The sequence below is a fragment of the Macrobrachium rosenbergii genome, chromosome 13 (assembly GCF_040412425.1).
Source record: "Macrobrachium rosenbergii isolate ZJJX-2024 chromosome 13, ASM4041242v1, whole genome shotgun sequence".
Taxonomy (NCBI): Eukaryota; Metazoa; Arthropoda; class Malacostraca; order Decapoda; family Palaemonidae; genus Macrobrachium; species Macrobrachium rosenbergii.
This window is the reverse complement of record NC_089753.1, coordinates 23,291,841-23,317,140: the sequence shown is the minus strand read 5'-3', so window position 1 is coordinate 23,317,140 and position 25,300 is coordinate 23,291,841. Positions and strand designations below refer to the sequence as shown.

At 35.8% G+C, this 25,300-nt stretch overlaps 1 protein-coding gene across 11 annotated transcripts in view; it reads right to left on the bottom strand.

Moving 5' to 3' along the window:
* LOC136845024 (longitudinals lacking protein, isoforms H/M/V-like) overlaps window positions 1-25,300 on the bottom strand; it is a 345,912-nt gene that overhangs the window by 55,751 nt on the left and 264,861 nt on the right. For 9 of the 11 annotated variants that reach the window (XR_010855043.1, XM_067114714.1, XM_067114706.1 and 6 more), the window contains one exon: window positions 21,371-21,472. Coding sequence is in view for 10 of the 11 variants with exons in the window: in XM_067114714.1 (XP_066970815.1) it covers window positions 21,371-21,472 (102 nt within the window). In the remaining variant the exon portion in view is untranslated. Of the gene's footprint in view, window positions 1-914; window positions 10,780-21,370; window positions 21,473-25,300 lie in introns of those variants that run through there. The other 2 variants (XM_067114710.1, XM_067114712.1) reach the window with 1 other exon arrangement.

The window sequence follows — 25,300 nt, the reverse complement described above, 5'->3', positions numbered from 1 at the left end:
ATGTAAGAGTTTTAGCTTACAATTGCATTTTTCGACCATTTCGGTTGAGTCAAAGTTGACCAAAGGTTGAAATTTTTGTAGTCGATGGACGGTACGTCCACTCGTCACCCGACAGACAATTTTAGTCGACTTACGATACGTCCAGTCAGCGTTTAAGGGTTAAGGTCCACCAAAAGAATATGGTCTTAAATGAAAGAAGAAAATTGAGAGGAGGAAGTTGAAGAAGTTAGACAGCCTTAGTAGGAAGAGACCAAAGGGAACAGATGAAAAGTAAAAGGCAGAAAGCAACACAGGTGGTATTAAAGTGACACTGCAAAGAACTTAAAGGACCATTCACAATATGCTGCACATAGCAAGTGTTAACCAAAGTATAGTAGCTTTACAGGATTCTCCAAAGACGTAGCAAACATTCCTTGCATCGTGGATGTTAAATTTTAACTTCTGTGTTAATTTGTAAGGTATTTGTCTTTTTACCATGGTACAAATGCCTATATGAATCATCAAACAAAAATTATGCTTATATCCTAATATTGATATTTCTTATTGAGGACAGCTGGTTGGTGTACACTACGTTACAGTATGCAGTAATGGGAAAACAATGAGAAAAAAATAATGTACAAAATTAAGACTGGATGAATAAGGACTATATGCATACAGCACACAAACCCCATCACCTTATTACCAGAAAGTGAGCGAGTGAGTTTCCATGTTATTCAAAAATTGATACAATATATAAATCTTCCTTCCTTATTAATATTGCATGAAAGGTGAATTCTCTACTGAATAATACATAATAGATATACAAGAGTTAAGGGCCTTTCTAAAATAACATTTACAGCTATACGTAGATTTACTGGCTGTATACAGCTGAGTACATAAAAGCAAAAGAATTAACAGGAAAGGAAAATACCTAATAAAGATATTATATTTATTTGTATTCAGTAAACATCAATGGAGCAATATAAAACATACATTACACTGTATGACTATTTACCTACATGGAATTCAGCAGTCATTTCAGTTCGCTAACGGTGAATGAAGTTGCATTGAGCAGTTAAAATGTTTTAGTGTTACACATATTTCACTTTTAATTCTGTGAGACACCAAAGTAATTTTGTAATGCATCACAAACCCATCTAGACTGAAACACACAATAGGGCTTTGCCTAAATCACATGGAAAACCATCTGTCCCTCGAGCTTTTAAAAAGTATATTCTTTTAAAAAGCAAAATTATTTTTTTAATAATAGAAATGCATTAGTACCCATAATCATACCAATTTCATGGTGAGCAAAATCAAGGACAGTTTGGTCCCCATTCAAAAGAAATGCAGAACAAAAAAGGCAGTCAACTGTAGTCCTGTGCATGTGCATATAGATCCCATCCCCAAGTCTCCAGCAGCTAACTGCCTAACTGGATGTGTTGTCTGACTAACTAGCTGTAAGAATTCAGTGAGGCTGGGAAGTGGGAACTCCATATCATAAATAATAGGTATGTATGAAAAATGTTGTTTTTAAAAAATTTCATATCTTTTCACCACAAACCCACTATAATTGTAAATAGTACATAGAAATTTAGAAGGTTAAGACTGGGCATCTAATAACCAGATATGACTCACTGAGGATTGTAGGATCTATTTGAGAACTCCTTAAACTGAGAAAAGCAATTGAACCCATGTCTCTAGGAATAGTCGTGTGTACGACACGATATTTTTATAAAAACAAAAACAAGTTTTCTAAACAAGCCCATTAATCATAATTTTATTCCATGTAGAAATAATCCAAGTCACACCATTATCCTGAAAAGAATGTCCCCACTCCATCCAGCCAAACCTACTACTACTCTCATCCACACTCTTTCTGTTGTGCCCTATATATGATCTCATGAGTGATGAAGTGGGAGTAAGGGATAGACACTTAAAATTAATAATGGGTTTGTATGAGCAATGTTTTTTTAATTATAAAAACATCACTTGTTCATTAGAACCCATTAATTATAAGAAGCTTCAATTGCTGTTTAGGAAGAGGAAAGAGAGACACTCTCCCAGACATAGCAATTCTAAGATCCTCCTTGGATAATCCCAAATATGCAATTGGAAATGGCTTGCCTGTGTCTGGTATCGGGTACACCAGATTTTGGCTTGAACTGCTAACACAATCTGTTGCCAATTCCTCTCCATTAATGCTATACATACAGTCTTGGGAAGAAGCAGTGTCCCTGGAGATGCAAGACCTGGGAGAAGGCCATGGAAAGAGCAGCAAGTTTGACAAATACCTCCATTTTCTATGAGGTAAGGTGAGTGCCTGTGGCTCGATCCATGGTGAGATCAAGACCATCACTTCAGTATCCATTGCGCCACACACCATTTCATTAAAGGGGTAGAGGAAGAGTGCAAAAAAATGACACACATAGATTCCAATAATGTATTTTGGGTAACTGAGGGTTAAGTAAGTCTTAATAAAAAAACAAAGGAATTATTAGTGAATGATGGACTTCCCAACTAAGAACATTGACCAGATACTCAGAAAGCTGATTCCTCCAAAACACACAAACACCAATCAAAGAACTAAAGATCCACATAAGAACATATGGGAAGGGGAAAAGTCACATTAAAAACAGTGACCCAGAGACTATGGATTGGCTGACAAGACAACAACCACCCACGTAATTAAGAACAAAAGTGATAAAAACTTACTGCGACTACATGAAGGCACAAAGGCTGGGAACACGAAAAGATGACTTGGGAGAGTTGTTGTGATGCTGATATTACAAAGTCATGCAACAGAATGTGTGTAGATGCAATTGGCAGTAGGAGGTTGGCTGGATGGAGCAGTTGCATTTTTTCAGGGTAATGATGCATCTGAGATTAGTCCTACATGGAATAAGGCGCTTCATAATTAATCGGTTCTTGTGAACAACTCGATATTTAAATGTAAAAGGTTTGCAATTTGTATATAATGAGTGCAGTCCAAATACTACATCATCCAAAAGGAAATGTTACTTTTGGGGAGAGTCTAGAAGTGCCCGATATAGTAGAGGGTAGTAATTACCCTTTACATAAGACATATTTACATATGACATAATGGGTGCATAACCCTAGAATCTAGGTCTCGGGGGATACTACAATGGGTAATGGGAGGAGGATTACCTTGACAATGATACTGAAGCTTCCAATTTTGGAAGCTGAACTGCAGTAGGGACTAGCTGCCCATTGCTACCACATGGACTAATGAGTATGAGTCTAACCACCTGTGTTTCACATCCCTAACCCTAAGATAGAAGTTCTTGTTGACTGACTGATTTATTCAATATGAAATTATCTGCTGTCACAACAACAAGGGTCACTGACAACTTAGAATATGTAAGTAAAATTAATTTTTTTCATAAAAGCTTTAAAATAATAACAAAAATAAACCCATAAGTTCTACAACTAATTAAAATCATATAGGCCAATATTCTGTTACCTAAGTCTGCCATTAAAAATATTTTATACCAAGGAGTCCAGCTCCTCCTATAAATAAAAATTACACTACGGTTAAAATTTACCTCCTACTTTACTTTTATGGCATAGGATTTAGTCTTACAACAGCATCTGATGCAATACTATTTACCAAACTGTATGCCCTTCAATGCCTATTATACCTATGCAGGCTGGTATACCCACCAAAATTAACTAAAAATATCCACTCTAAAATCTCTAAAACAACTGGGTGCTTGGTATTATGCCTCCCAGAGACTGCAGTACACTCAGGAAGCCATTAAAAATTATTTTTCTTTCCACGAGTTAAAATTTCCCCTAAAACTATTAAATTTGCATATAATTTTGCACTAAAAATTAATGACTGCATTAAAAATCATTGCGCTTAATATCTTGGAAAATACTCTTCTTCGGCTTCTCCTCAATTCATAATCAGAGTCACTGCTTAACAAACCTCCTCCAGCTGTTTCCAACTTGAATGGCTCATTTCATAATTCGTTTTGGCAATGATTTATGGACAAACTGGTTCTGAGGACTCCAGGGCACTCTCTTCTTAAGCACGATGAAGACAAGAGTACAGTATACAACACCATGCAGTGACAGAGCTGAAGCTCAACCAAGGAGGATACTAACCTAACCACCTCACATTGGTGACATACTCTGAAACCTGGCCCTCATGTGATAAAACTCACTTGATCCACTCTTGCCAAATATGAACTCCGTAAAACATTCCTTGATATCTATCTCTGAAGCCAACCAGGGAACCAGTGAAAAAAGACTAAGCAACTGCTTCTACTGGTGGGGTCTCAGTATCTGAAAAGAGATGGCATACCTGGGTGGAACATACCATCATCTTGTAAAAATGTCCAAATCTGGAGTTTAGAAAAGAGAAGTGAGACTGCATCCAAATACGGAGTTTGGATAAGAGAAGAGGTGACACTGCAATAACCCTTTATTGTCTTCTGTTCCTTGGTGTCTTGTGGCCCTGGTTGCAGCCATGTCTGCTTGCATTGGTCTGGATGTGGTTCCTGGCTCTGGTCCTAGTGTATGTTCCACTTAGATAATTATCAAATGTGGGCCTGGTCGTGAACTGACAGCTTGCTTGCATCTGGTCCTGAGTTACACATCTGTCTACTTAAATGGTTCTGATCATGGCTCATAGCTTAGGCTAGGACTGGTCCTTGTGTGGTTTTCATGACTCTAAGTTCTTATGAGCTTGCTGGTGCAGCCTGGCCACAGCTGATGTCAGTGCTGCTAAGTTCTTGTGCACTGAAAAGGCTCTAGTTTAAGCTCTCTGTCATTTGTATAGCACTTGGGTTCAGAAAAATGCCTGGAGCAAAGCTCCTTATACTTAGTGTGAATCTCATCTGAAAAAACAGGATTCATCTCCAAGCACCACAGGAATTAGCATGAGCAGGACTCAACATACTATGAGTCTTCTTAGACCTGGTGTAGGTACATCTTGTCTAGGTTGAGGTGGTGGCAGAGCCTCCTCTATCAACAATGTTGATGCTCTTGAAGGAAAAATATTGTAAAATCCCTATATGGGTTCGTATATGACTCCTCAGCAGAAAAGGCAGTAGCAACAACTAGTACCTGGAAGACTGGGAGAATGGATTGCAATGGGACAGTCTGAAAAGGGGAGCTACTTCATGCGAATTAGAGAGAAAGCTGCCTCTGAGGGGTGAGAAGTTGAGACAAGAGAGCAGCCTTTGCTGCGTAGTCTTAGGATGTCGTAATGATAAGTGATCAGTATCAAACTCTGGAACCTGAATAAAACCATAAATTGGTAAACAAATATATCCAGAAGTACATACAGTTTTGTAGCATCATGCTCCCTCTTCAGTGTGGAGACATCTTAGAAGTCTCTTCAACTCCTAGAAAGATTTAGGTCCCACTGGAGTGATGACCAATCTTGGCCAGCAGGATAGGAGAGTTTGCATTTCAAGGAACAAACCTGACTTCAACAACTCCAAAACAGTCCTTATCAGGAAGACTACTGTATTACAGCTTTGCCGACACATCTTTGTAAAGCAAAACAAAGATGACAAAGTGAAATACACAATACAGCTGACACAGCAACATACTGTATTATATACATATAAAAAAGATACAACATCACTAAAATCAAAGGCTATAAATTTACATAAATGACAAGTAAATCATAAATTCAGGAAGGCAAGATACAAGTACAAACTGCAAAAAGGATAATAAGGTAGTTATGTTCTTAATGCAGTACAGTATATGAAAAATTTCTGATTAATTACTGAAAACCAAAATAAAACTAGTCTTAAACACAGTCAAAAACAAAACAAAAAAATCTGCATAAATTATTATTATTATTATTATTCAGAAGATGAAACCTATTCATATGGAACAAGCCCATAAGGCCCATTAACTTGGAATTCAAGCTTTCAAAGGAAGGTGTTCATTAGGAAGAGGTGGTAAAGGGAAATACAGAAAGAAGAGATCTCACTTATTAACAATGAAAAAATAAATTAATAAACTGATAAAAATGTATTAAAATGCATTGCATCTTCATTTGATCTGAAGTTCCAATTGCACAACATCCTCTGGGTGGCTGTTCAACAGTGTAATGGACCTCTGGAATTGAGAAGTTTGACAGTGAGGCATATTTACTGCATGTTGGTGCTGCTGTTCAGCAAACCTGGCTGCTCTCGACAGGTAAAGGGAATCAGGGATCAATTTTGAATGTGAAAGATCTCTGTTAAAATACAACTTAAGAAAAAGTGACAAAAAAGAGACCATCTACCAAAGGTCCAACACATAAATGCTACTATAAGGGAAACAGACAGAAGCAAACATCCACACCAGAGAACAGCAGTGTAGTCAAGGAAGCACAAATGACCTAAAACAGGTTGCACTGATTTTACCACTGCTATACATATATGAGGCCTTACGAACAATAACTTTAATGCGGCATTTGCTGCAACTTTCATTAAATGTTTCCCAAAAGTAAGGTGGGAGTCAAGAGTTACACCTAGAATAGTTAAAGCTTCATACTCATTCAGCAAAGTTCCACCTACCTGAAGGGAGGACAGGGTGGAAAACTGAATGCTTACTCCTCAAAAACAATAAATTAGATCATTAATTCTGATAGATAGAGAAAACCTAAGTTACCAGTAAACTAAACAATTACTAACTTATGAAAATAAGCCAACTAGCCAATACATTCCAACATTACCAACACAAAAAACCAAATTGGCCCCCCTCCATAAAAAAATAGAAAAAAATAAAGCCTAATGCTGAGGCAAAAAGCAGCTTCCTTCCCATGAGAAAAAATAAGCAAAAAACCTCCTGAACAAACTACCATCCACCAAGCAGGGAAAACCTTCACTGGCAGAGTAGCTGAAAACTCCATTTCATTAAATCCTTTACTGCATGAGCCAAATGACAAACAAAAAATGAGGAGGATGAAAAAATTAAATGAAAATAGCAATCCTCAAAAACGAATCAGAAAATGCCTGGGGGTCTCTCGTGACGGCATACTATCTCTCAGACACAAAGTGAGGCTTGTAGTTGCTGCAAACTCCGTAATCCATCTATGCAAATGAAAGCCTACCAGTTGACTGCCATCTGTTCTGTTTTTCTTTTGAATACTAGAGATAAAAGTGCCAGAGATTTTGCTAACCACAATTTTGGGCTACTTATCAGAAGTGAGTTTGTAGTGACCCTAAGCAAACAATAAGAAGGAACTCAGGAGGTCCATATGACAATCCCCCAAACGTAGCCTCTGGTATTGCAAGTGGTTTTATCCATCGGTTTAAAATACTGCCCTTATATTTATGCCACTGTTTCTATTTTCAATACTGGCAAGACATGAGAAAGTTTATTTTATCTAGGCACCTAACATTAACTTGTACCATAAAAGACCAGTCATCCCTCATAAATAATCTTTTTGTACACCATGAAAAAACAGTAATCCCTATTTCTTTCTATACCATGAGAGAGCAGTAATCTTCTCAAAAACTTAAGCTGCTGTTTGTTGCTGAAGTACCCCTCCTCTCAGACTGCTATGTAATACCCACTACCCTTGTTTCCCTCAGTCATTGTGTTGACTTGCACAGTACTCTGATTATTTCTCTCTCTTAGAGACCAAGATATAGACATTTGTTACCAACACAAAAGACTGATATATCCCCGTTCAATTTCCTATGGTACTGTATAACCATAATTTATGGAGAGACCTGTCTTGAATCTGTTAATGTTTACTATATTTGATTTTGCGTACATTTGTGAGCTTTAGTTTACTGAAACTTGCAAATCCATAACCTTCCTTTTCATGGTAATAGAAGTGATTCAAGCCTGTTGCAAGCAATTTTACCTTTGCAGCACAGAGAATGCATGGCTGGTACTTAAAACTCTTCTGTATGTTCAATATACACTGTGGTGTAAGTATGACAGTTAAAAAAATTACATCTCTTGCTTAAAACAAAATACTTAGCTATTCTCTTGGTCCTTCTAACACTTTACCAGTTCTCAAGTGTCATTAAACCATTTAAAAAACACATACACATCCACAAATCACACAATTTATGAATGACGTGACTTTTGCTTTCAAGCTTATGGAAATTAACATGGCATAAATTCCATGATTCTACTGTAGTAAAAGTTAACTCATGGACTCCCAACTCCTTATCTACAGGACACCTTTTTAATGTGGAACAAAAAGAAGAGTCAAGGGTTCAACATACCCTTCTCAGCCCATCCCTCAAAAAAACATCATTTTAGACTCACTTCAAACTTTTTAAACTGACAGATAAAATCAGAAGTCCAGGAAAAAGTTCAATGAAAAACAGATTTAATAAATACTCAGCCAGGGATATGTATGCTGTACACTGGCACCTCAACTTATCAGATATGTTGTTGAGTTTAGTACAAAAAAATTGTACTTCTGTGTTTTTTTTTTTATTTTGCAGGTAGAGTGCAGTTATTTCTTCTGTCTTACAAGTTCTATTATAGTATACAATATAGTTATAAAAATACTCTTCCTGCTGTACATCATTAAATTTATGTATTAAATGTAATTTTTTTAAAGCGAAATTATTGTTCATCTGGCAATCGTGTGCTCAAAAACTCTGAGATGTCTGGTTAAATAAAGTGTAACTGCAAGCATATATGCACTGTACCTGCATTTCAGAATGGGCAAACAAGCAAATCACTATTGAGCAAACGTATACTGTATTAACAGTTCCTGACATGAATTTCATTAAAGTAATATGTTTTGCTGTGTGAGCACTTGCTCTGAAATTCTAAGATCTGTGGTTAAAACATGTGCAACTGTACTGTATGTGTACCTTAGCATAGGAAATCATTGTTAACTGAACTTATAAAAACAGTTCCTTATATGCATATTTTTAAAGTGACTGTGTCTTGTTTCTTTTCTTTGCTGGGCAAGCACCAGCACAGATCTGCAGCTAAAAATAAATGCAAATGCCTGAGCCTACCAACTCCACACCCCATACGTTTGGAACATCTCTGTTTGCTCTTTTACATAACAATGGAATTTGGCAAGTCTGACTGGACTACAATGTCCACAGTCACCACAAACCCACTGAGGCCTCACTAAACTTCTTACACAAAATTTACTGCTATATCTAATACCGTATGGTTTGTTAAATTAATTGACATACTATATTTGATGCATTACTGTTTATATTCTTCATCTTCAAGGTAAGATTTGGTGCTGTATGTTACAATTTATTTAGCCTGTGTATGGGTGTCCGTGCCTATATGTACATGAGCATCTTATTTGGAAACACTAATTGTACTGTGAATGGTGTCTCTCTGGTACAATTTTTCATTGACATTTGTTCTATGAACGTAGTACAGTACCAAACTCAATACAGTACAGTTATGTAGTGTTACATATTTTTCAGTCTGTGTATGTGTGTGCATCTACATGCGTGCATCACATCAAGATAAACTTCGCACTTACTGTAGCCAACTGCTCAACTTCTGCTTACTTACTGGTATGCTTAGAAGGTTATGTACAATACAAAATATATAATAAAAAAAATTACTACAAACATCTTACTTTTTCTTTACCATAAGTTACAAAACACTATATATATACAATACTGTTTTTACTGATATTCATTTAATGCAGTACAGTATTACTGTACTTCATAAAGTAACTCTCTCTGTGTTTTATTCCTTATAAAAAATAAAATCTTGACAGAAAAAGGCAAGCAAATGCCAAATTCTTTATAAAAACAAATTCTATATGAAAGAAATTTCTAACAGAGTGGGGGCGGAACATGCAGTTTTTTTTTAACTTACTATTAAAAGACACCCAAAGGTTTATGATCTTTTTTTATATGTAACATGATTTTTGTGTATTTTACCTGCCTTATAAGCATACCCAGTAAGTACTGTATATAGAAACACTGTAACTGGTTACGTTTTTGTTAAGCTAAACTGTACAGTACTGTATTGTACATGTTTTTAGAAGCATTATATTTTGCAAATATTTCTCTGAAATCAAAAGCTAATTAAATTATTTTAAATGTAATAAAAATTACAAAATACTTTACCGGTTAGGATAGCTACCAAATACTTTACATTCAATCGCTGTACACTATAGGCTAAGCTAGTTGCTCCAAGGTACTGTACTGTGTAGGCTGTATGCCAATGTTCATTACTCAATGGATTTTTTTGCTTACTGTCCTCTAAATTGAGGTGCCACTACACATATAAAAAATGTGAAAATATAAACCAGCGAAAGTAACTGGTTAAATTACCAATGAATGACAACTTTAACTGCTTTCAAATAAATTATGGGTGTTTAGGAAAATATTAAGTATTTTCATATGGAAAGCACTGGGATCAATCAACAACACTATACTGTATTACTTCCATCACTCAACACTTTGAAAATTCCCACATTTTTGGGAAAAATAAAAAAAAAAAATACTTATTTAAATAATCCAAGTGACAAACACCCATCCATCTATTCTCTTGAACTAAACTGGATAATGCTGTTTTTCATGACACCTTAACCTTTCATCAGAATCAAGTAGGGTATGCCTGCCTTTTTTGCATGGTGTGAATACGAATATGCTTTTTTAACGTACTGTTATCATTTGTTCGGAAATGGCAGAAGTGACAAGCGTAAGGCCTTTCTCCATTGTGTGTGCGTATGTGCTTCTTAAGATCATAAGAATCACGACTTCTATGCCCACAATAAGGACAACTTAGCCTTTGAATCTTCCTATCAGCCACAGAGAATCGATCACGCTGCTGGCTACTGTTCATCCACAAAATATCCGTTTGGCTCACCTAGAATAAAATAAGGGATGTTACCATCCAAGCTAATCCTATAATGTGCAGTTAACAGCTAGAAACATCACACATGCACAGGTTCCTTTTGAATGTTAGGCTCCTTCATATCTTATTCTTATGCCCAAGATTTTCATAAAAATACTGTATGTTCAAATGTTATAAGAGCACTGTGCAATATCATTATTGGGAGTGCAACACACAAAAATTCTTGTAAAGTTAAGATCTTAAATAACCTGATCTCAAAATACTGTCGCATACTATAAATAAACACTTGAAAACTTTAAAATTATATTTCTTGTTTGGTTAGCGATACTAACAACCTAGCAAATCTGACACTTCCCAAAATGTTGTTTCTTCCTTTAAGCACATAACCAATGCTTAGTCTTCAGAGAACAAAACCACAAAATTTTTCAGCCTACAGAAAAATCTCTGAATTTTCTAGACCTAGAATAGGAGTATCATATACTTTCACCAATTTTTTTAAATCTTCACATGGCATCACATGGCAAAATATAGTTAGGATATATAAGTACAAAAAAAGCCACAGCCATCTACTTATATTTGCAAGGCTGGCATGTTACTAACATGCTCCAGCTGTTCTTGCTCTTCCCCTGTATCGACAAACTACTTATTGGCAGTTAAATTTCCAGCAAAATAGTCAAGATTTTCACTGCAATTTTCCAGTAATTCATTACCATCTATGATACGAATAAGGGTTCAAGTAAAACTATGATATGAACACCAACTTGCTAGAATCAGAAATAAATTGCACTGTAGTTCACTCACACACACCTAGAGCCATAACGAATAAATTCTTTAATGGCCTGGAAGAAAAACCTGCTTTTACAACAAAATAAACTTTTATACACACCCAATATCATAAAACAGCCTTGAACTGTGCAGAACATATCCAGGTGCATGAAGCAAAAATTTCCTAAAAGAACAGTTCCACTAACCATGGTCAGCCAGCTCTATTACTTGACGTATTTATCGATGCTACTTATTGTATTGCACCAATTTCAATCTAATGAAAAAAAGAAGAGGGCACTCAAGTTTGATGAGTTCATTTTTACAAAAACTTGTTCTATTGTATAAAGTTTACTAACAAAAAACCTATTCATCATAAATTAGCTTGAAACACTATTTGGGAGAAAGGATGTAACACATGAGTCCATGATGGATGCAACCTCATGTTCATTAGATGAAGAGAGATGGGGAGTTGTCAAGGACAGGTTCAAAAGAAGAGCTTCTGTGCTTAAAGATCTGCACTGGTGATCTCCTGACTTGGGTACCCCAATATGCAATGAGTCTGCAGACTGGCACAAAGGACATAAAACAATGAACTCTGCTGATAAAGGGAGAGAGACAAGAAGAGCAAGAATCAAAAACTATTGAGTTTCATATTCATTACTCAAAGAAGAATGCCTCTAGGGATAAGATAATGTTGAGGGGAATGAAAAATCAGTTGCTGGTCAAAGCTAAAATCCCTGCCCAGTTGTCACTGATGAGTCAAGTCACAATAACTGCAGGGAGATGTGACAATGATCACAGCAATTCCTTAAGAATTTCACTCACCAAAGATAGGCTAGATAAACTCAAACGAGAAGACATAGTGACTGAGGGTGTGGAGGAAACTTGTAGAAAAGGGACTCGTGCAAAAGAAAAACTTTGTGACAACCACAAAGTTTCAGAAAGCCTGGGAACTCTCTCACTGGGGAGGCAGCGAGCACACAAAGCCATCAGACATTTAATGGTGCTCAAAAACTCGCAAGCAGCCACATCACAAGAGCAAATGGCAAAACTATGTGTCCAGGCTGGTCCAAACCTGAAGTGATATGTAACGTTTTCTGTCTGAGCCACTAAGGCCAGTCACAGAAGACTGCACAGAGGATGCCCAGCATTATGATGTGGCAACAGATCTGACAAAGGAGTTTTGAACCTGTAACTGAATATTAATCTGAAGCTGTTGACAGCAAGGTCATAAGTGGCATAGAATTGGCCTCACAAGAGTCAGAAAGTGCACTGCACACCTTTGAAGGTCTAGCTGATGAGCAAGCCCAACAAAGTGGTTCATCTGTTGGCTTTTGGAGGGCCCTCTGGCTGCACAAGCACCACTGAACTACTCTTTTTGGAACTTTTTGCTTTATGCACCTGTACAAGTCCCTCATACCTTAAGGCTATTCCAAAATGGGTTTGTGATACTTATACATATGCAAATCTAATTATTATTATTATTATTATTATATAGATGAACCCTATTCGTATGGAACAAGCTCACAGGGCCTATTGACTTGAAATTCAAGTTTTCAAAGAATATGGTGTTCATATGTAAGGAGTAACAGAAGTTAGTAGAATATACTGAAAGAACAGATCAGTTATTAAAAAAGAAAAATTAAATTAACCAATTAATAAATAAATAGATAAATATGTAGGTAAATTATTTATTAAAATACACGGAGAACTGTTTTGGGTAGTAATGCATCTTCCCTTGAACTTTTGAGGTTCCAATTACACATCCTCAGGGAGATTGTTCCACTGCCCAATAGTGGGAAGAATAAAGAATCTCTGGAACTGAGAAGTCTGACAGCAAGGCACATTTACTGCATATTGGTGCTGCTGTTCAGATAATAATATGAGGGGTGAGCCACAACAGATTCAAAAGACAATCATCATTATTAAACAGTTAAAACCACAGCACTGAGTCACAAACCTCAACTCACAAGGCTCAGCTAAGGTATGTGTTCATAAATGACTCCACAGGGTGGTATGAATTACAAAAAATAATGAAAGCAATAACAGCAGACATTACAAGGGAAACTGAAGATGGTACTAGGTTCTTTGCAGCATCCCTTTGGCCTCACCCACACCACTTTCCGCTTCTTATTTTTCATCCTTTCCCTTTCCCTTTGGTCTCTTCCCACACAGTTGTCCAATTTCTTTAACTTTACCTTCCTTAAATTTTCACCTTTCATTTAAAAATGTACAATTAGGGCAAGTACTTTCATTTGGGGTCTCAAACTAATTTATAATAACAATACCAAAAACAGGTAAAAACTGGAGCAAGATATGCATAGTGAAACCTTAGTGAAACTATACCAAATGGGACATGTCACGGGAAGGGATCTAGCATAAATTTAATGACAGATTTTCTTCAATACTAAATTTCCTTCCACCTGTTGTGCACAAAAGATATAAACAGGTGACATTTGGAGAAACACGAGAAACCTAATTAAGTTCTGTGCAAATTGGCTCTTATTTTTCAAGTCCTCTCAAGGTGAAGGATGTAAATTTCCTTACCTTGTATACAATATACCCATCAACTCATGAAGACCACTAATTTCTTATGTCCTCTCTCAGGATACCACATAAATTCAGCATGTTAAGCTAGAACTGTTTGATTTAACCTTTCACATTTGGAGTTGTGAAATAAACTCACTCCATTCACTTATGCTCATGTGCTTTCTGTCTGATTTTTACCCAGTTCCTAGACAATCTTGATAAATGCTGAGAGCAATTACTTTTCTTTTCATATACGCATATGTACATACTGAAAATTACCATCTAATGAAAACATGTTTATAAGTTAATGGTTAGATGAGTTCTCAGTGTTCAACAAAATCTTCCACATGTTGAATAAATCTGCTTTATATCTAGCCTCTTCTACATTAAGTTAAATCATTCTTTCAATGGAAGGGAAGAATTGCAAGGCCTACAAACAGTAACTAAAAATTATTTAAACAACTACTTTAAAACACATCTCAAGATACAGGCAATGACTTAATAAACATCCTCGCTGGAAATACTGCAAACGTAGGCATACAGAACCAACAAACAAATTTAAGTCTCTTTACTTTGGTAAATGCAGTAAATCACAATGAAGGCACAGCACTGTACAACAGACAGCACCCATTACTCAAGGGGCTCTCAAAAACTAACACAAATTGTTTATTCCTTTATTTTAAATAATCTGCTAAAAAATCTATCAAAAAATATTTTTAAATTCCACAAATGCCAATAACTTTTACCTGCACAATTTGTTAACCAACACATGCCATATGTTGGGCAAGAGATATCCTCAGTTACTTTCTTTTAATGAGTAACTATCCCACACAAAAAGCCCCTTTATGCAAAATGCAAAAATATGATCCACTGTCCATTCTTTACCTTTCTAAAGAGACTGGAAAATGGATACCCCCTATATACTAATGCAGTCCATCTATCCATAACAAAAAATATGTATAACACTCTAGACTTATGGGAAAAATATGCATGTGTTCCAAGTAACTACATCCCACCCACCCAATAACCCTATACAGTAGTGCCTTTACAGCATAATGCCTTTGAATACTTTCTATATCACTTATTACATAACTTAAATCTGCAAAAAAATATTTCAAAAACCATACCGTACCCCTATCATTTTCCAGGACAATATGTAAACACCTAATTTTACTTAAAATATCAAACAGGCAATACATCAGTAAATTGAAGTGGATATGAAACATTTTAAATTACTGAAGTGGATGTGAATCATTTTAAGTTACTGAAGTGGATATGAATCATTTTAAATTACTGAAGTGGATATGAATCATTTTAAAAGTAAAAAAAATGTTATAATACCCCCTTGGGGTATCAGGACCAACCTCCTTTATAAGGTTAGGGCATACTCAATACATGAGAGGATGCCACAAAATACTTGTCAAATGCTTTAGGAGCTCTTGCATCTTTCTTCCTTGGACTACAGTATTCACAACGTGCTACATGCTCCTGCTTAAGCTCCAATCCACACTGGTGAAAATGTCAATATTCTCTTTGTCCACCTCACGAAACCCAACCTTGGACAAAAATTTCACGTCACTGAAAGTGCTGGCGACAAAAAGAAAGCCCTTAAAACCTTGGCTACATTAGGCCACATTTTTCTGCCAGACAGCTTTCAAAGTTGAAGGCTGTCTCATCACCAATAAAGTCGATCACATAATTTACAATAAAATCCGTAAAGTATTCCTCAACTGTCCTATCAAGATTGCTGCAAGGAAACAACCAAAATCTTCCTTGTAGGCTGGATGAGAGGGGTGGTGTCTGAAGGCAAAAACAGCACCTCAATGCTGTGGCTCAAGTCATCAAAGGCTTTGAAATGACACAAAGCATTATCAACATGGAAGAGGAGCCTGTTGGGGATGCCCTTTAGACTGCACACTGCTCATGGGTTGGTGGAAAATAAACAGGTATCTATGACTGACAGCTGCAGCCATAAAAACTTAAGTTGGATTTCCAGATTAGGTCAAGTTACTCCTTGATGAATCATTCAAGTGCCCACAGAATTTCATGATATGTAATAACCATATCAGCCTCACATCTCCCTCATAGTCCTTGGCAGTAATAAACATAGAGGCAGTCCTATCTTCTTAAGTGATGAAAAAATCTTGTTGGACACCATCTGTCCAAAGAGGTCCATCTACTAGATTTTCAAGCTCTGCATCAACACCAAAAAGTTTATGAGTTTGTCCATGTGAAATACCTTCAAAGAAACTTTAATGAATTATGATATAGTTAATGATTACAAATGAAAAAATGACAAGGACATTATGATTCTGAAGAGCACAGATAAGGAAAGCTGGGATCAAATTTTCACAGGTGTGTGTAGTACAACATACACACAGGAAATGACCATTTTCTAAGAGAAATGAACTTTGGGGCCCAGCTGTGTGGAAACTACTGCCACCTTCTTTTTAGGAGTGTTTCTTGAAGCTGCTGACTGCATGATTAAGGTATTGTTAAGTGATGGGTTTGGGACAAAAGGTTAAATGATTACACTAGCATTAGACACTGTGAAAAAATTTAACAAGATGATGAAAAGAAAGACAGACAACAGTTGAGCAGAAATTGATGTTTCAGATGTAATGTGTTAAAGGATCTCCACAGTGGTGGGAAAATGACCTGCAAGTATGACTTGTAAGTAATTTCTTCATGAATGGCTAGGCTCCTAGCTAACATGTGCTGTTACATACATAAAGTAAAAGATCTGGATACTGTATGGGCAAATTTACAATTCAAGTTCTGGGATAAGCTCAAAGGTGTTGAGACCCATCCAACCATAGACAACACCCCATTATTTTCATTCAATGTTAATTTCACACAGGTCAGATGTTTTTTATAACTCCCTTTGGTGGTAAGAATCTTAATGTAAACAATATTAGAATGGTAGTGCAAACAGAATTAGACAAAAGGAAATAAAGATTGCAGAGACAATTAAAAAGTTGTAGATTATATGTAGACTTAAAAATGTATCAAATAACAACTGCCAGTACAGTACTTAGCACTTATGTTATATGCTCTATATGCCAGAACAAAAACAATATTTTATACCTATCACATATGTGACACAAAAATAGGGATGAAAATATTGTGTATTTAACATTCCTTCCAGGAAAAACCAAACTCATATATCACAATTTTTTAACCTATTTGTGATCAGCAACCCATAACACACAACTAGTTACATTTATCACCATAAATAGTCATCATACTATATTTTTTCCTCTCAGTGTTCACTTCACACTCTTAACACTTGAAACTCCACATTAAGGGAAGTACCCAAGGCATACAGACTAAAAGGCTGTTTTTAGCTAACAATAATTTTGGACCGTTTAATATTTAAGAAAAAACATCCTACAGTATTACTGCTCAGTGAAAGAGGGTCAGGATGAGATTTCACACTCATTATCCACGTAATAGCAGAGTTTTTAACAATTTCAACTAGACAATAGAAAACAAAAGACTCTCAGGTGATTCATCATAGCTATCATATCTCATTTCTTTTTTATGTAAATGAATAGTTCCATACCAAATAATTATATTTAAATTAACTCATAAATATAAAGCCATACAGAAATGAGAAAAAATCACCACTTTTCATGGATTTTTCAGGACTTAATGCATTATTTTCCAATTTCCAAGATGAAAGTAATATTAATTTTCATTTAGACAAAAGTTCAACTACCCTTCTCTGATAATTTTGGAGCACTCATGCGAAGACAATTAATTCTATTCGCCATTTTCTGAAAACTTGTATTTTAATGAAGAAAAATTCATTCCTCAGAGATAAAAGAATTACAATTAATGAAGCCATCAGATGATTTAATATATCTACTGAAGTTAGTAATGAGTTAAAATGTTTGGTCAGTAACATTTTTATAAATTTAAATGTGTAAATAAAAAATTTTCCACTCATATATTATTTAAACTCAAGAGCTCAAATTCTGGGATTTTCTAACTTCATATGAATTAAGCATTGACTGAATGATAATACGCAAATATTTGTAGCAAAACCCTTCAGCCAAAGTTCAAGGCCTTAGTTTATATCATAATGACAACATAAGCCAATAGTGCTTCTCTTCATCAAATAATGAAAATAGTTCATCTGCATACATTATCGAAAAAATCAACTTGGGCCTCAATTATTTTTTTTAAACTTCCACTTACCAGCCTAAATATTACTAAGAGTTATAAAATTCAATGGCACCTCTACTTATCAACTAAGATGGATGGAATGACAAGAATACAGATACAGTATTCAGAAAGGTTGTCACCTTGAGACACAAGAATTAAACCAATCAGTTTTTGGAAAGTGAAATTCACCACAAAATTTACTGCTGTTTACTTTTAAGTTGTAGTACGTCTTGTAGCCATCACCTAAAAAGTTTTACAGTCTATAACTAAAACCGTTTCAGAAACAAAACCTATAATATAAAAAGGATAGTCAATAAGTTTTAATCTTTTTGGTATACTTCCTCTCCCGCTGTCATTTCCATTTTTTGTTGGCGCTGAAAAAGCTTGAGAAAAGAAGCCTTTTGCTATTTTAAGTTTTGTTTAATACCTGACATCAGTTTGGGTTATTATGAAACAAAAATAAAAGGGTCACATTTACAAGCCTACAAAAAAGGGGTCACATTTGTAGCAAGCCTGTTTCCTGACAAACTTTCAAAAATTATTAAAAACATCTGGTTTCAAAAGTTGTAAAATAATCCTTCACTCCTTACACACTTGTACCTTAGTTCTTTATTATTACAATAAAATTTATTGTTCAAATTTTCCAATGAACGACTATACTTACATTGTCTAAGATAATATGAAACTTGTATTTTATCATTAAATGGAAATACAAAATAAATCAATGTGTAAACTTGAGCAAAAATAAGCTTACAGTAAACCCCAGATTCGCATTCTCATGGTTTGTGGACTCACGATTCGCTGGTTTCTCTGTGGAGCATATCTAGCCATCATTCGGAAAATTTGCCCATTCATGTATTTTCACTGAGAAATATTCACTAATTACTGTACTTTCATATAATTTCATGAATAAATGCACTTTTTGTGATAAAACTATTAAAATACTCAGGTATAAGCATTTTTACAGGGTTTTTCTTGGTTTAAGCTATCAAAATGGGCAGTTCTAAGTGTTTTTAGAGGGGTTTTAAGCATTCGCGGATTTGACCTATTCGCAGGGGGGGGTGTGGGATGCATCCCCCGTGAATACAGGGGGGTTCACTGTACTTCAAAAGCAAAACAATTTTTCTCAAATTAATATTTTCAACATAAACCTTTCATTATTTGTGTCCACATTCACAGTCTCCAAAGACCCTAGACACATAGTTCCCAAATGTTAAGTACCTGCTCTCCTCACTGGCTAGCAATAATGAACTCGCATCTCCCCAAATCCAAGGCACCAGGCAGATAAAAGCCTCACTTTTTGTGGCACTGGCTATAGCTGCGAGACTCACCAGGGGTTGGGAGACAGGCCATTTGATGCAAATGGCAGGTTACATTTGAAAAATCTTTGTTTTTTGTAAATAACATTATCAAGATAAAAACAATATATAGCCCCACAAAGAAAAACTGCTGACCATGTAGAAAGCATTTCTCTTACAGATTTCTCTCACATGGCACAAAAATAAAAACAAATTCTAATACAGTATATTATAATAAGTTGTTATATAAACCAACTTCAAATCTAGAACTATGGAACAAGCTCCTAACCCAAGATGTAGCTCTACTTACAATTAAATGGTAGCAAAGGCCAGGCTGCTGCTACACAGTTTAAAGGCAATGAGAAAACAATCATTACTCTACAAAAAATAAAAACAAAAATACATATCTGGTGGTAACTGAGTATGCAGGTAATCTCCTCGAGTGCACTGAAGTTAAAAGCATTACAAAATACAGCATAAATGGTGTGGTAACTTAAAAACTGTACAGAATTTATGTATAGGATTAATTCTAATACAGCACTATATATACAAATTGAAGAGTTGGTATAATGCCAGCCAGCAACTAACTTGAAAAATAGGTATCTAACCTTCCAATCATTACAAAAACAGAAAACTTACTCGTCATATCACTAAAGACAATAAATACACAATACTAAAACCTCTATAGAGTATGAGCAAAAATAAGTTTGCCAAGAACTGGTCGGTACCACATGAAATTACTAACTGGACCACTGACTTGAAGTCCAAATTTCATTACAAAATCTTTACTTTTGCTAGACACATAGCAGAAACAACAGCTAGGATAAAAAGATATTTTTTAATAAATGGAGAGAAGTAGATCTGAATATTAAGAAATATAAATATTGTCATGGAATACAGAACTTGCTGTCAACAAGATACACACAAAAAATGAGGCTCTTACCATTCCGATACCTGAAATCCATGGAGGTGCAAGCAGAGTATTGCTACCCAACAAACACATGATTATCTTCCTCTAATGAAGCGTCTCAAACTCAGACCATGAATGTGGGCATATGTAAATAATGGGCTTGTTGTGACACAAATATAATAAAATTACAAATAAAATTATCAAATGAAAGAGATTAATAATAAATTGGCTACTTTTAATAAAAGGGTTCCAAGTGAATTCCTTGAAAATCATCAGTGACAATTAAATCATAATCTTGAACTCAATTTATACCTATCATTACAATAATAAAAATATTTAAACACTTGCTTCATGACAGCAAGTACATGTACTTTGAAAGCTGAAACCTTTAAAAAATAAATACTAAATTAACAACAAGACCAGTGAGGGCAAAACTGTAAAACTTGGAACCTACACAAATATACAATTTGCAACACGTCCGTGATGGCTACAAGATGTCTTACAACAACCGACAAGAGGTGCATTGTACTTTTACTGTAATATTTCATACAAAAACTAGCATTACAGTACTAATTGTCATCTATCTTTCTTCTTTTAACAGAAATCACACCAAAAACAATAAAAAAATTTACGTACCTTGATGGTGTACCCAAGAATAATGGTGACAGTTGTAAAATTCATTTCTCCAACAGAAATTCCACAATGACAATAAGACTTCAAACATACCCCAACTTTCATATAAATGGTGGTTTCAAATACAGTAAAGTGCAAAACCTCCAAGAGGAATTTTTTAATATATAGACAAAAAAAGACCTCAATAAAATTTCACAAGCCACTAATGCTACAATGCCTAATAAATACTGTAAAAGAAAGAAAGACAGATTTCTTCTGAAGGTGACAAATTTCACAAGGTATGCAGTGTAACACTCACCAGGGGTTGATCCTGTTGTGACTGCGGACCAGATGGACCCACAACGGAAGTTGAATCACCTGAGTACCCTTGATTTGACAATTCCCCTTGAGTGTTACCCCACTGAAAAGGAAATTGATTGTAACTTCATTACATAATCTCTATAAACAGCATCAATTAGCCACTGATAACTACTAACCATTTAAAACTTTAAAATCTTGTTTCATTGGCATATCTTATAAAGCTCTACCTGCTACAGGTGAAAATAGATCATGAAATTTGACAAGAACTACTGGATGGTACCAATAGTGGAGACAAAACTGAGTGAGCACCTTATCAAAAGCAGTATTTGTCTCATTTGCTTCAACAGCTGCTTCAGGGCGAATCAAACCTGCACAGTCAGGAGGAGTGTTTGTTTGTTATGCAACAGAATTCTTGCAATTATTATAAATGTACTCCTACAAAAATAAAATTATTTTATAAACTAGTATCATCTTTATTATCATGTACATTTCAACCAGACCCCTGTGAAGCATTTGGAGATCCAGAAATCACTACAAAGTTAAGAAAAGACCACTGAGGGATTGGAAGTAATAAACTGGATAAGAAAGGCAACAAAGTCTCAGTTGATAGGTTATTTTCTCATTTTAAGAAAAAAATTACAAATTTTATTTATAAGTAATATGTATTTTTCCTAACATACAAACCCTCGGTCTTTACATATGGGATTAACTTTCAGCGAGCTGGAAATCCGGCCGTTAAACTTTTGCAAGGTGGTTATGGTAATAACTTCTGATGGTAGGGGGTGGAAGCACCCCCACCAAGTTGGTGCGCATTCAATTCTACGCAGTTTACTTTTGGCTGCTGTCTCATCTAGGTGTGGGTTTCATTCTCCGACCTGCTGTTCAACTTTCTCTTCTGTGTTTGAATATATTGAAACACTTCAACATGTTTTTCTAAATCTCCCTAATGATATATTCACTTATTCTGGCTACACAGCCATTTTGACTTGTTTTAGACTGTATAAGTTTTGGAGCCTTTCTTCCTTATATATCATTTTACTTACTACAGTATTTTGTTGCCTTTTTTTATTATGCAAACCCAACACCTACCTCCTTGGTGTTTGTTTTGTGTACTCTGTTTTCTTCTATCATGTAAATGTGGAGAGTTCGAGGGATGGTATCCAACTGTCGACTGCCAACTGTTCTATTTTTAGACATTTCTCAACCTCATTTTTAAGAACTTCCCTCTTCAACGTTCTTGTCCTCCTTGTTCTGAAATGCCTTTTCCTGAACAAAGAATAATAGTTTTTATTTTCGACTAAACAATTTCTTGGAATGTTGTAATGAATTAGTCTTTCACATGTTGTGTTGATTGAGAGGCTTGAGACAAGGCAGGTTTTTCGTGTTTCCGATGTAAAATTGTCTACTAACCAACATTCTCAACAGACTAAATCAGATGAAAGAAGGTATTTACATTACTCCATAGATAAAGGAGTGATAATACCTTCATTCCTTGATAACCTAGATGGTACCAAAAACCCAGCTAAAGAGTTTGTTGGCCATAACTACATCTTTCATTGATTTGCCAAAGACTTTCCAGAATTGGTTGTATGGTACAATTATTTGCCTGGAGGAAAAGCCCACAGCAAAAATCATTTGAGCCTGTCAGTCAAAACTGTGAGGTACCACATGCTACTCTTCTAACCGTTGTTCCATATCTGCACCTCAAGTTGTGGTTGCAGAATCCTTGAACAGCAACTTGGCACATTCATGAATGAGGTGGGCTTTGGGGTATGGTTTTAAATGTCAGTAACTCATAAGATTTCAGGCATAACCTTTGACAAGACATTTACTTTTGAGAAGCAATACGTATATTGCTTCCTCTGCTTCTCAAAAGTCAGTGTCATGTGGAAATGTTTTCAAATGTTTCATGATGAAGCTATTATCAAGTGTTTTAAACTCTTTTCTCATACCTTGTTTAGAGAACTGTTCTCTAGTGTGGTCTTCAGGTGCTGACCTTCATCTCAAATCTAAGATAGAGTTATGTCGTCAGTCAAGTTTATTTTGTAAACTCTTAATGCTGACTTGTGGCACAGACAAAGTGAGTTCATTATGTTTGTTGCATAAAATGTACTACAATAACATACATCCTATGCACTCTTCTTTAACTCGACTAAATGTTTTTGATTGTAACACTAGGCAGGCTGCTGCTGCAAACAACAAGTCATTTTCTAGTAACAGGTTTAACACTAGACTACTCAGTTTGTTTGTAGTTTTATCTTGGTTACTACTAAAATATGGCATTGTCTGCCTTGTGCAGTTATGAATCTTATGATTTCCAAATATTCAAGCAAGGAGCAAATTCAATCCTGCTTTCTGCTGATGTCTCCTGAAATCTGGTGTATCAGTTTTATTTTTCTATTCCTCATATTTGTCTATTTATTACCTTTTCCTATAATTTGTGTCTCTGCAGGCTGACTGCCCTTTGGAGCTCTCTTGGGTTTATAGTCTGTTGACTCTTTTGTCCATAAGGATTTTCAGCTGAAGAGTTAAAGACAGAAAAAGAAAGCATACACAAGGAGAATATAGCACCCACACATCTCTGACGTGTCTACATAGATAGTCAAGTTGTCTGACTTAAAAACTCAACTCTCAATATGTTGCCTTCATCACAGCCTCAGAACGCCTACCAGAACTGTAGCAGTATATTTCCATTCAGCAAATTAAACAGCCCATATCCTGGATTTCATCTTCACCCTAAATTTGCACAAGATGATCTTCTTTCTGCATCTTTTCCCACTTCTATGGGGTCGATGTTCTGACAGCTTCTCCACCTGGCTCAGTCAAACACATCATCCTCTGACAATTGTTTGTCTCTCAGGTCTTCTAACTACATCCATCTACCATCACTTGGTCTTCCTCTTGCTCTCCCACCACGCACCTCCATCTGCATCACTCTCCTCCCTACATATATCTCATCCCTTCTCATCACATGGCCATACCACTGCAGACTTCTTTCGTGGGCCTTCTTTGATAGTTCTACGACTTTAGTGGTTCCTCTTATTCTTTCATTTTTGATCCTGTCCATTTTTGTTACTCCACACATCCACCTGAGCATCTTCTGCCTCTGCCGCATCCAATTTCTTCTTGCACTCTCTTTACTGGCCATGTTTCTGCTCCATACATCAAAGCTGGTCTCACTACTGTCTTATACATTCTGCCTTTAGCCTTTATGTTGATTTCTCATGGTCGTGACAAGACATGTGACATCTTTTCCCCAATTTTTCCATCCAGCCTGCACCCTGCACTCTGTGTTATTTCTACTTCCAAATTTCCATCATCAGCCACTGTTCAACCAAGATACCTAAATTTTTCTACTCAGTTCCATCTCATCCCTTCCATACCAATCTCGAGTCTTGATCCTCATTAAACTTAGGTATTCAGTCTTCTTCCAACTCATCTTCAATCCTCTGTCTTCCAATGCCTTCCTCCACTGCTCTAGTTTTGACTCCACTACCCCTCTGTTGGTGCTGCCAACATGATGTCATCAGCAAACGACATGCACCAGGGGATTAATCTTTATTCCTTGAGATAGCATATCCATTATCAGGTCAAAAAAGATAAGGACTTGAAGCAGATCTCTGATGTAAACCATTCAGTTAATGTGGACAATTTGTACAAGAAAAGCTCCTGAAAAATTTGGAGCTGGATTATTACTGTCACATGTAACTTGATGGAACTACTAAGTCACATTTCTACCCTCATTAGGATCATGGAGAAGACTGGTTTTGCTGAACAGCATATAATGGAGAAATGTAAGAAGGCAGCTGGGTAGCAAAAACTTGATACACAAAAACAATATTAAAAATCAAATTGTGAATGACAGTAGGGATCTTCAGGTTTCAAGGTACAAGTCCTTCTTCATTGACATGACCAGCAACAAAAGCAA